Source organism: Merops nubicus, unplaced genomic scaffold (genome assembly GCF_000691845.1).
Source record: "Merops nubicus isolate BGI_N331 unplaced genomic scaffold, ASM69184v1 scaffold3003, whole genome shotgun sequence".
NCBI classification, from domain to species: Eukaryota; Metazoa; Chordata; class Aves; order Coraciiformes; family Meropidae; genus Merops; species Merops nubicus.
Window position 1 is genome coordinate 71,756 of NW_008598085.1, and position 12,477 is coordinate 84,232.

The 12,477-nt window shown below is 36.4% G+C and overlaps 1 protein-coding gene across 1 annotated transcript in view; it reads right to left on the minus strand.

Moving 5' to 3' along the window:
* The window catches only part of CFAP46 (cilia and flagella associated protein 46), a gene marked incomplete at its 5' end in the record, with an annotated part of 64,045 nt that overhangs the window by 14,458 nt on the left and 37,110 nt on the right, over positions 1 to 12,477 (minus strand). The window contains 10 exons of the mRNA XM_008936904.1: positions 190 to 341; positions 760 to 839; positions 1,535 to 1,632; positions 3,918 to 4,085; positions 6,266 to 6,445; positions 8,182 to 8,370; positions 9,057 to 9,245; positions 10,077 to 10,212; positions 10,961 to 11,143; positions 11,940 to 12,046. Coding sequence (XP_008935152.1) covers positions 190 to 341; positions 760 to 839; positions 1,535 to 1,632; positions 3,918 to 4,085; positions 6,266 to 6,445; positions 8,182 to 8,370; positions 9,057 to 9,245; positions 10,077 to 10,212; positions 10,961 to 11,143; positions 11,940 to 12,046 — 1,482 coding nt within the window. The remainder of the gene's footprint in view (positions 1 to 189; positions 342 to 759; positions 840 to 1,534; positions 1,633 to 3,917; positions 4,086 to 6,265; positions 6,446 to 8,181; positions 8,371 to 9,056; positions 9,246 to 10,076; positions 10,213 to 10,960; positions 11,144 to 11,939; positions 12,047 to 12,477) is intronic.

The window sequence follows — 12,477 nt, forward strand, 5'->3', positions numbered from 1 at the left end:
GACAATGGCAATAGTAAGAGTGTAACACAGTTAAATTTTGAAGCAGAGCACACAGCATTTAGAAGCTGTGAAGACTAGGGATGTTACACTCGCAATAAACAGGAACTTCTGCATAAAGGGTGTTTATGATAGATTTTTAGTACATATTTTTTCACTGCGTTTGAAATATAAAATAATTAAATATATTACCACATCTGTCCTGGAGACACAGTCTTGCCAGTTTTGTACAACAGTCTGTTTAAGCTGATTCTTCATCTTCTGCTGCTTGTAAAGACGCACTTTTTCCAACAAAACACAAAGTGTATCAGGATTCACAGGACAGCGAGAAACTTTAGCTTGCACTGTTAAAAGAAGGGTAACAGCACCTTAACACTCTTTTTGAGACATCATATTTGTACTTAAAGATATGACTGTATAAGGATCATCAGTTTCTAAAGCCATGGTATTCTTTGAAAATGAAATATCTTTTTATATGTATTTAGCACAAAATATATAAAGCAACACACAATGAAAAAATTCTCTATGATTATTTACCTGTAACAACTTTAGCCTTCAAATGTAAACAAAAATTCTCAGAAATTGTGACTAGATATATCTGATAAAGAAACAGATATATTTAGGTATTTACTTTCATCTGGTATTAATAAGAGTTACAATTATTTTAAAAGATATTTTATATTTTTATTGGCTTGCAACAGTGAAAAGACATGAGCTTTCTCCTACCATCAGTGCAGGCTCTTAAATGTAAGAGGCACTTACCCATTCTCTGAGTGGGTTTTCCTTTTTGCTGTGCAGCATTTACTTTTGGCATCTCAATCAGTGAACTGTACAAATTTGATCTATGGAATGCAGAAAACTGATGAGTAGATTATTTGACTGTTCACCTTGTTTATATGAAGCAAATTTATTAGATGAGTACTCATTACCCACAAATTTAATGTTCCCACAAACTCTCAAGATGCAATATTTACCTCCACCTTTGGGTGCAAAAAATCTGCAAAACCTAACTGGAACAAACTGAGATCTGTAAGGAAAGTTCTTTCACTGCTATGTATACAGTAAGGTAGATTTTTATGAATTCCATGACAATTGTTTAAGACTTTTTGTAACTGGTGAAGGTACTCTTAGTTGCTATAGCTCCATTTATGAGTAGTCTCTAGTTAGGCTGCAGTAATGAGATAATTTGTAGCTTTATAAAGCTAAATGTGACCCCTCCCCACATTTTCAAGAACATAATCAATAAGTGCTGGAAACTATGAACAGAATTTAGGAGCATGGGAAGAATGGCCTGAAAACTTTCAAGTGACCTCTGGAGATTTAAGAGCTAATTAATGAAATCAAAAGAACAGAAAAACATACAGCTTTGAGCTGCAGTTTTATTTCTATATTTATATTTGTTCACTTTCCTAAAATATGTCTAGCAAAATTAGAAGTAAAAGGCAATAAAAAACCACAATAGTGATTATTTACAGGTTAAAAAAAAAAAAAATTTGTAACAAACAGAATGCTAAGCCAAAATTATGAGATTGTATACCTGTCTTCTGAATGCTGGAGAATAATTATGTAGAAATTAGATGGCAATTCATCCATGATGTTAAAGTGTTCAACAGGAATACAGAGATTTCTCCATGCCTGTACAATAATTCAGAATTAGCATTATTTTCATTGATTTTATAAACTGTAATATCAGTTCTTTCATCAGAAAACTGATAATAATTTTAGGAAAGAAGGTGCTATTTTTTTATTTTTTTTTTAAAAGCCAAAACAAACACTCAGCAGATGTGCCAGGACAGGAGGCTTTGTCCAGACAACAGCAAACACTTTCACTGTGAGCATGACAGAGAACAGGCACAGGTTGCCCAATGGACACTGTGGAGTCTCCATCCTTGGAGATATTCAAAAGTCATCTGGACATGGTCCTAGGCAACTGGCTCTAGGTGGCCTTGCTTGAGCAGGCGGGTTGGACAAGATGACCTTCAGAGGCCTTTTCTAACCTCAACCATTCTGTCAAAACTGTAACTTATTCCATCCTTTACAGCAACACATTTGGTCTGGCTGAGCTGATTTCCCATTGCAGCCCTCACGGTACAGAGCTTTTGTGTTGGGAGTTAGAAGGGTGCTGGTAACACCCATGGTGTGACTCCCACTGAGCAGGGCTCGCACAGCACCAGGGCTCTTTCTGGCATCCCCCCGTGGTGGGATGGGGTGGGCAAGATCTGGGGAGGGGGCATAACCAGGACAGCTGACCCGATCTGACCAAAGGGATATTCCAGAGCGTGGGACGCCAGCTCAGCTATAGACCTGGTGTGAAGGAGGAGGGTGGGAGGGGGGAACTATTCCTTGGTCCTCTGGAACAAGTGCTGCACGTGTTGAAGCCCGGCTGCCCGGGAAGGGGTCAGGTGTCGCCTGCGGCTGGGAAGTAGAGAATAAACCTTTGGTCTTTTTCTCTGCGCTTCTGCATGTGGCATTGCTTGACTTTGCTTTTGAACTAAACTGCCTTTGTTTTTATCCACAAGGGTTTTGTCTCCATCATGATGTTTTTGGCCACAACACTAACAGTACAGTTAAAATGCTATCAAATTTTAGCAGAATATTAGCAAAGGAAGGGAGCAGAATATTTAATTGTAACATTTGTATTTGTAAAATATGTCTTTCACAATTTTTTTAAGAATAGACACCTCACCAAAACAAACTATATAAAATTTTATTGGGTTTACATGGCCACGTTTTGGTATCTGGGGGAGCTGCAGGGGTGGCTTCTGTGAGAAGACACCAGGATCTGTCCCCATGTTGGGCACAGACAGTTTCAACTGGCTTCAAGACCACTGGCCAAACCTGAGCCCATCAGCAAAGCAGATAGCCTCTCTGTGAGAACATATTTAAGAATCAGTAAAAAAACTACACAGCAACTGGAAGAAAGAAGTGAGCATATGTGAGAGAAAGAGCCCTGCAGACCCCAAGTTCAGTGAAGGAGGAGGGGAAGGAAGTGCTCTAGGTGCCACAGCAAAGATTCCTTTGCAGCCTGTGGAGAAGACCATGGTGAGACAGGGTGTCCTCCTGCAGCCCATGGAGGACCCCATGCCCAAGCAGGTAGATGAATCCTGAAGGAAGGTGTGACCCTACGGAGACCCTGTGCTGCAGCAGGCTCCTGGCAGGACCTGCAGCCACATGGAGAGGAGCAGATTTTGTCTGAGAGGAAGCCAGCTCACGCAATCATTGTATCAGCACACAAATGAAAGCACTATAAGCAAGGACAATTTGGAGATTCACTCTGAAAGTCCTGATCTGAACTAAAAATCTCAACTGAATTTTAAAAAACACTAATATATCCTCAGAGAGCACTACTTCAGGGACCACTTTGATTTCTTGCATCTTATGCTGCCTGGATCAGGCAGTTCAAGAATGCAGCCACAAACAGATGCCTTGATTGCCACCCTTTACTTTCCTGAGCTAATGCAACAGGCACAGACATGGTGGGCATTGATGAATGTTTTCATCTAGGTTATACACCACCTCAAAAACAGTGGCTTCTGAACAAAATATCCTATTCCTTCTGGTAAATAAGGAAATACAGCACATACAGAGAAAAGCCAGAACAGTAGCCTACGAATATATATTTTTCTTATCCTGTACTGTATCTCTGCTTGCCACATTTTGTAAATGATTAAACCCTGCCAGCTACAGCTAATCCTTTGCTGCCAAGCCAATACCATCCCATATATAAATACCATATCAATAAAAATGTATTTTGATTCACGAGCAAATCCACCCATGCCTCAAATTAAGAAAACAGAAGTTTAATAAAGAAAATAGATGAAATATATATCTCTGTGTGTATATATGTATACGTATATATGTCTCTCTGTATTTATACAACATACGTATAAGCCCCTAATAATTAACACATCTCAGGTTACCATTGCAGTAGCAGTCAGTTGGTGTTCCACATTTTTTAGAAGATCACTTGTGTCCCTGTTCTGTTTTAAATGATTCTGGAGATGCAGTAACGCTGCCAGTTGAGAACTGCTGGTGTTAGATGTAGCTGTTAGAAGGATACTCTTCATCATCATAGACACTGAACAGCTCTGTAAAATTTGGTTTATATGTTTATTTTCCTTGCAAAAAATAACACAAAAACACATACACTCTATGTGTATTATAATATATCTATGTTAAGGAAAAAGTCTCTTGCTTGAAAGTTGACATGGATTAGCAAAAGCCTGTCTGCTATTTGTATTTAGAATCTAAGGTAAACAGTCTGGTGATAACTGATGAAGATTTCTTAATTACGAACAGCTAGAATTGACTTGTTTACAAATATCATTGAAATGCTGGGGTCTGAACCCCAAGCCCCAAATTAAGGTTGACATGTGGGTGATTCCCACAGCCCTTCATAAAGAGGTGCTGAGTTTGCCTTTCAGCTCCCCCCAGGGTGGGGCCGGCACTGCAGGGAGAGCCAGAAGGTGAATGAGCCCCAGGTGTCCTGCATTGGGTGACCAAAGGTCAGGTGTGTGCTGGGGGATAAAAGCTGGGACCCCTGGCAGGAAGGGAGGAGTGTCTGTCTGTGGAGTGCAGTCCACAGAGCTGCCTGGTTCAGGAGAGACCTCCTGACTCTCCTGGAGCTGTGCCTGGGTCTGCTTGGACCTTTGTGAACGTGGGCTGATCGGGTGAGTGTTGCCATGTGGGCACCTTTCTCTTATATGTTTAATCTTGGCAATATGGCTGTTTCTCTTGCCAACTATGGGAAGCCTTGGTTCTCTGTTCATACCACCTGTTGTGGGCAGTCGTGTCTTTGGTGGGATCGCTGGGGGTGGTGTCAGTTATGTACCAGCTGATTGACTTGTTTGTACCCCCAGTGATCATTCATGGAATGTCCTTTTTGCTGACAATACAGTCTGTGTGTTGGTTCATCTTCCTGCTGGGTGTATCATTCTCGTTGGGCCTGGTCATGGGCAGAACAATCATCTATGTTCCTGCCCATAGTTGTCTATAGCCTACCTGGAAAGGTAGTGCCTGTGTTCTAAACACAGCATTTCAAGTAAGCAGAGTCTTCTCTGTTTCTGTGCCTTTTACTACATAACTATCACATCACACACTTTAACAGACTTCCTAGAAAGAACAATATAAAGGGTAAGACTTTATATCCTTTACTTTCAGCCAACGTTCCAATCCTGTCCTTTGAACTGATGTTTGCTAAAAGCTAAAGTACTTTTTTCCTTTTAATGCTGCTGTCACATTAAAAAAAAAAAAAAAGGCAATTTGATTTGACCTAATCAAAAGTTCCCAAGCAAGGCTTAATATTGGCATGGCGTGATGCTTTAAACTTCTTTTTTTTTTTTTTAAAAAAAAAGCCTTTCTGGCCATGATAGTAATTAAAAGTAGCAGATTTTTTTTTTTTCCCAGTAAAAGACACGACTAGTTACAGTTCTGGTGCCTTGATACATGTTCTCCTTATCTTGTTCACTATCAACTATGACAGCAAGCCATAAATAATGCAGTGTGCTGCAAGACTACAGGAACTACAAAACCCAGTATGAGCTGTTTTCTGATTTATCAGAAGACCTACCTAGTCCATTCCACCCATGGGTGGAGGTACTGGCTAATCGAAGTGTTGATACATAGGCAGGTGCTTACTGTCTGACACTTTCCTGTGGTTGCCTTGACGTGACAGGAAGTAAACTAATGTAAGGTGCATTTCTGTATTTCTACAATGGAGGTGCAGGATTCCTAGTGTGTGTTAATTGTTTCTGATGCAGGGAATACAAGCCTTACAGCCATTCCTTACCTATGTGATGAAGGCATATACATATGTGATTCATACACCTTCAAGGCATCTACAGGACTGTGCTGTGTGGGTGTTGATTTGACAAACAAGGTAAAACTCGCCTAGCTACTTCAAAATAATGGATTAATAAATCCAAAGAAAGATTTTAAAAGCTTATTTGTTATAGAAGGATCAAACTACATTTTGTGGTTAAGTCTTAGCTATTCACATTATAGTAATTTAGTCATGCTGAAACTTTTTCACGTATGTAATCATCAATGAAAATGTCAAACACAACAGATAATAGGATTGTTAAAAAGCCACTGATCAAGCATTTTGAACTTGGAAAACATATTTAACTGTATTACTTGCTAGTTCTTGTATATATCTATACATTATGTTCTATGACCAATTTTCAGGCTGTATAAATAGACATTTTTACTTATGGAATTTAAAACACCTGTTTTTATACTGGAAAGCACAATACAGTAGCTGCATTACCTGATGAAGTGCCAAAAACTGGCTAGTTGAAACTGGATCAAATTGTTGAAAGCATTCAACCATTTCAAAACTAGCAGGAGCAAGAACATCAGTAATATTATGATGGAATGCAATACCCATGCACTGTAGCAAAGCTTCGCTGGACTGAGAAAGATATTTCTGAGACAACCTATGTTTCTTCTAGATGATAAAACCAAAAAAGTTTATATTATAGTATGTATTAATATTCAGTATTTGTTATACAGCTTACTAATGTGTTAGAAAAGCTAAGTATTACTTAATTACTAATTTTAATGCTTTTTCTCCTTTTTAAGGCATTTATTTAATGTATTATCAAATTATGTAAACACAGATTATTTAGGAGACACCAACAACTGTTCTACAACATTAAAGTTTTAATAAGATACTTTCTTTAATATAAAATAGGTATTTAGCAGAACAGTATTTAAATTCTGGGCAACATGAACCACTTAAAACGAAGGAATTTTCTGTTAATTCCCAGTACAGTTGTTTCTGTTGACAGCTGACTGTACTTGATATAAACAAATACACAGATCTCTTAACTCAAACACTTATTTGTTATACTAGCCACACAAACTTCCCAATTCCTAGCATGCTTTGAGCTGCAGCAGTTAACAGTGATCAAGTCACTGTACAAGTTAAATTTTCTAAGAATTTTACAGATGTTTTATGATAGAAATTATTACTTTCTCTGCTCCCAGTCTACAAAATGTTATGCTCCTTTAGAAAGGCATGTCTGTGAAGCAGAGAAAAGGCTGCCTGTTCATTTTGTCCTGGCTGTTATATGCTTGATTAGTGGGAAACTACTCAAGGAGAAGTTATTTCCTTCTGGGAGCAACTGGGAAAGCTCAGTCAGGAGCTCCCGCAATATGTATTGAGGGGCAGGACAGCAGCGATGGATTGCTGGGTTTTGGGGGTGTTCTGGAGAATTTTCTTCCATAAGATCAAATCTGTTACAAACATTTCAAACTGAACTTATAAGGTAAAATGGCTACTACTTGATAAAAAGGAAATACAAATTCTAGTGCAAGCATATTGCTAATATACCTTTAATTCCTGTATTTTCATCCTATACTTATTATATTGACATTTATTAGATAGTAAACAGCTGTCTGTCACTTTCTCTTCACTACATTCTGCTGGAGTCAAGGAAGTTTTTGCAATGTCTGATTTAGCTTCATCCTGCTAATCACAGTATAGAAAAAAGAGTAATTAATCTTTGCATTAATATAGTTGGCTTAATTCCTTTTGTGAAACTCTAGGTGAAAATGGAACTTATCTTGAAGGAAATCATCTCACCATATGAATCTCTTGATGGTGAGTGATTTAGAAATATTATCAAAATTTCTTAATAAGTTATGATGACAGTATGACTAATAGAAACTAAAAAGCCCTCCCCTACAACCTCTAAGGTTTCTATTGACTGAAATTTGTCCTCAATTTCTTGTGAATGCTTTAATTCATCCCGGAAATTACAATGACTCAATCAGCTTTCTATTTCTTACATGGTGTTCTCTCTATGACACAAAAGGAATTTATGAATATCTGAACTTTGAATTTACAAGTCATTATTTCTTGCTTGCATAGATTGAGAGACCAACGTAGCTAGCCTTCAAGGCATTCAAAGATTTGGTTTTTTTCATTTTCTCTTTTAAAAATATTGTAATTAGCATATCTCAGGAACAAATAGAAAATTATCAACGTTAGGATGGCATGCAGGAGAAGTATTTTTCTGAAATTACTTGGTTCAATATACTTTTTTAACCAGTTGCATGCAATATGTAAAAATCTCTAAATGAAGAGTAGTATTACACATGTGTATACTGAAAAAAAAATTGTGGCAGACAAAGTTTACACATAGGAATGAATGAGTTTAAATGCAAAAGAGTGCATACCATAACACTTGGCTTCCAGTAAATCTCTGAATGTACAGGACCCACGTTAATGGCAAGTAAATGAAGAGTTTTTCCAGTGAGATGTAGGCATTTGGATTTGATATCAGGACAGCCTTTACAAAGATTCTGCATGTTTGCTAACTGAGCCAGTGTAACATGACCCACAGTGCACTTCATACGCTTCCAATCCTGGTAAAATACATATTTTTATTTGCTCATATACTCCAAAGCTTACAGAAACATACTTCCTTAAAAAAAGTAACACACTTACATGCAAACACATTTGTTAAATGTGATTACACTTTCAACTACAAACTGTCTTTAATAGATATACAAAGTACACCGTAACATCCATACATAAACAACAACCAGTGCTGAAGAAAACATGGGCTAAGGAGAGGGTAATGGAGAGCAGGGTGGGGATACTGTACTCTCCTGTGACAGCAATTACTATTCTCATTGTCAGAGACAGAATAATGGGCAAGAATTACTGCTCTCTTTCAGTGGGGCATGTCTTTATGTTCTTATTCAGTCTCAGTTAAGCACCTTTGCTTAAAACAGACTGTTTTAAAAAGAAGGGACAATAATGCACACCTGCCTACCCATCAATTACAAAGCCCTAACCCTGCTACTCTTGGTGGGTTTTATAGCTCTGTGTTTAAGAAATAAAATTTTTCTGAGAAAATAATACAAAAACATTAAAACTTCCCAATGACAAAACCCACACACTTGAACTTTCCTTTCTGCGAAACCTCATGAATAGTCTAAGGATTCATTTCCTCAGTAGTGGAATAAGTTCTGCTATGAAAAATATCCCTAGGAAAGTTTCTTATAGTTTTTATATGCAAATCATGGGAGTAAATATTTTGCATTACCTGTTCTCTTGCATCATCTTCAACAGTTCCCCTGATGCATGCCTTCACAATTTTGTCAGATGATGCTTCTCCCACTGTCTTAAGCTTTTTCTCAGTAATAACAAGATGAAAAATATCCAAAAGAATTTCTACAAGATTTATTTTCCTGTTAGCTAATTGCCTCATTAATGGGATACTAATACTTGTAGTCTGAAATACAAAGGAAAATAGAATTCTAATTTCATATATTTTTTTTTTAAAATTTACCTGATAAGAAGTTTGAATGTTGCATTGCTTTTAACTAAAGAAGCAAATATTTTAACAATATCACCTCAATAAACCAGAAATATTGCTGTTGAAGTAATTTGAAATATAAACTTCAATGTCAAATATGTTACAAAGCAATGAAAATATCTGCATGGATAAAGAGTAGCTGTGGTTTTGCTTTTCACAGTTTTCTACCTGGTACAAATACCTAATTCCAAAGGAGATACAGATGTGTACATAAACCCAGAATTTTAATATTAACAGTTTTGGCAGCTACACAAAAATACTTGCATGCTAAAAAAGGCAAAGCAGAAAAAAAAGATGGATGCTATAGTATAATAACAGTACACACTAGTAAAGTAGGCTGCAGGCTTCCATTGCTCAAAATACACTATTCTGAAGACAAGCTTTCTCTACTTCCATAATGTTCTGTGTAACCTTTTTGTTTTCCTGAGACGTAAACTATTATAGAGAATTTTAAACTTGTGAGGTATTTAGAGAATTAAAAAGATCTCCACATTCAGACTTTCCTTTTGGACATATTAGATAAATTTTAGAATTAAATAAAATTTACAAACACCAAACCCTGCTTTCTCTTTCTTTTTCCCTTTTCAAATTGTAAATTCTTTTTGCATGCAATGTTTCCATCTATATTCAAACAATGCCTGTCATTACAGGAAGATAATCATATTTGGAGTTTCCAGTAATTATCCAAGAGTAAGTGAACAGCACAACTAAATTAGTTTCCATGATTAGGGGAAAAAAATTCCATACCTCATTAAGTGCAGATATGCTACAAACATTATGAAACACTTCTTCTGTTTTGGATACTGCCCTCTGAGCCAAGTTATAAGCATCTAGATAATGACTATATTTTTCTTCTTCATTTCTTTCCCACTTGGCAATCATCCTGAAAAAGTGCAACATAAATCCAAAGGAACTAATTAAAGTGTTTATTTTTATCGTATCACCTCTACTGAGCATATATAATAAAATAATTAGATTAACAGATTAGATTAAAGGATTAATTAATAGATCAAATAGATTAATTTTGTACACTTTTTTTTTCCAGATGTTCTAATAGTAAGAGTGAACACTCGCACAATTTTTTCAAGGGCTTATCCTTGGAACTGTGCTGCTGCAATATAAGATGCCAAGACACAAAGAAACAGTATGGATCCACCAGGAACAAAATAGCAGCATACCCATGTATGAAACATACCTCCAGTGTTTTATGGGGACATCTTGGGAACAGCTGGGAGTCAAGGCACACCATGTTCTGCACTTTCGCTACTAAAGTAATTTCTAGAGAACCATATCAACAGTAAGAATTGTAAAAGCTTATAAATACTTGAGAATTACTTGATGTGGCTGCCAAAACGCCTTTGCAAATAAGAGGACAAAAAGCTGACAAAGATCTTGATAATTCGTTTTGACCTCAAAACCAGTACAAAAATAACTAGTACCCTGTAAGATTAACTCTGCCTTTGGTGAAAAGAATTTTCGATTCAACAGCATTTTTCCGAATACAGAACACATAAAAAAAAAAAAGGTATAAGCCCTGACAATATTGTCTGCTCTTTTCCACCTTTAATTAGACTACAAAAAAGTGAATTAATACACTTCATTGACTTAAATCATCAGAAGTATAATCTTACCTGTGAAGATTTGCACGTTCGAGCAGTATCTCAGCACTGCAGTTTTTATACCCATAATGAAAGAATTCTTTCTCAACTTGAACTAGTTGATCACAGGATTCCTGTAGCTTAAGTGACAATTGACAAGACCCAGCACTAAATGTCATACAATCTTGGGCAAAATGTATCTGAATAAGTGTTTTCCTAGGAATAAAAATTAAAGGCAAGATAGCAGTCAGGATGCAGAGGCTGTGTTTGAAAACTGACATACTTGTCTCTGTTCTCCTTGAAACTGTTAAGAAACCTACAAAGAGATCTTAATTCTTGAAATCTGTGGTCTAAAAATTATAGTAGGTCTTAAAAATTAAATTTTCAGATTTGAATTAAGATGTCATTTGTTCTGTGTATGTAATGATTCAAATTGCCTAGGCATAATCAGTCTTCTAAATATAGTTGAGCTGAGAAGACTATTAGTTTTCATGTTTTAATCCAAAAGCTTCACATTTCTGGAAGGAGATGGAAGTGTATATGTTACATACTTCTCTCCTTTTATCGAAAAATTTTACGCCCTCTGTGCTTGAATTTTAATGTAATCAAAATCATTGTTTCATCATAAAAAGACTTATTGGATCATGGTGAGTAGAGAAGCAGGTCAATACTTCAGACTGCAATGGCATTGTGGAAACCTCTGTGCTCAGACAGATATCTCTGCATAGGCATATATATCTTGCTGCTTTGGGTAACCTACACCACAAGCTATGCATCATAGTTGTGGTATCTGAACTACCTTAATAACTTAACAGATAGGAAAGTTACATACAATGATGAAGAAATTGAAAAGGAAATTTAAATTTAAAAAACCAAATGAACACATAAATTACTTAGAAGAAAAAAAACATCTGAGCATCCACAAAATGCACCATACTAAAATAAAGATGAATGGTAAAAATCACTATATATTTGCAATGTAGCTGCATAATAGAAATGAAAACACAGTTACCTGAATTCAAGGGATGCAATTATAAATCCCAACTCTGATCGTCTGTTAGGTCTCTCCAGTGAAGTAGACCTGAACACATTTACAGTGTGCTCCAGTATCTCAGAAGCCTGCAGGTAACATAAGAAATTTCATAATTCTATATTAAATATCTGTGTATAATATTAACATTCATTTAGAAAGCTCAATTTTTTTGCAGAACGCATTAAGTATCTCTCACACGTGAGTAACACAGGATAAGTAACGCATCAACGTTAACAGAACTGTCTGAGTACAAAAGCATTCCAATCAAAAAATCAGGATCTCTGAGGTTTAGTCATACCTACTGCCCTAAAATTGCTCTTATTTCAATAGAAGGATATACAGCTTATAAAAACATCCTAAATTTCTGTGGGTAAAATCTCATTCCTACTGGTTGGCATCTGTTTGGAATCTAATTAATGTTTGTTGAATGCACAAAAGAGAAAACAATATTAACTACATTTACTACTTTATTTTGCTTTTAGTGAAATGCAATGGCTGTAACATTTCTCTTCACCAA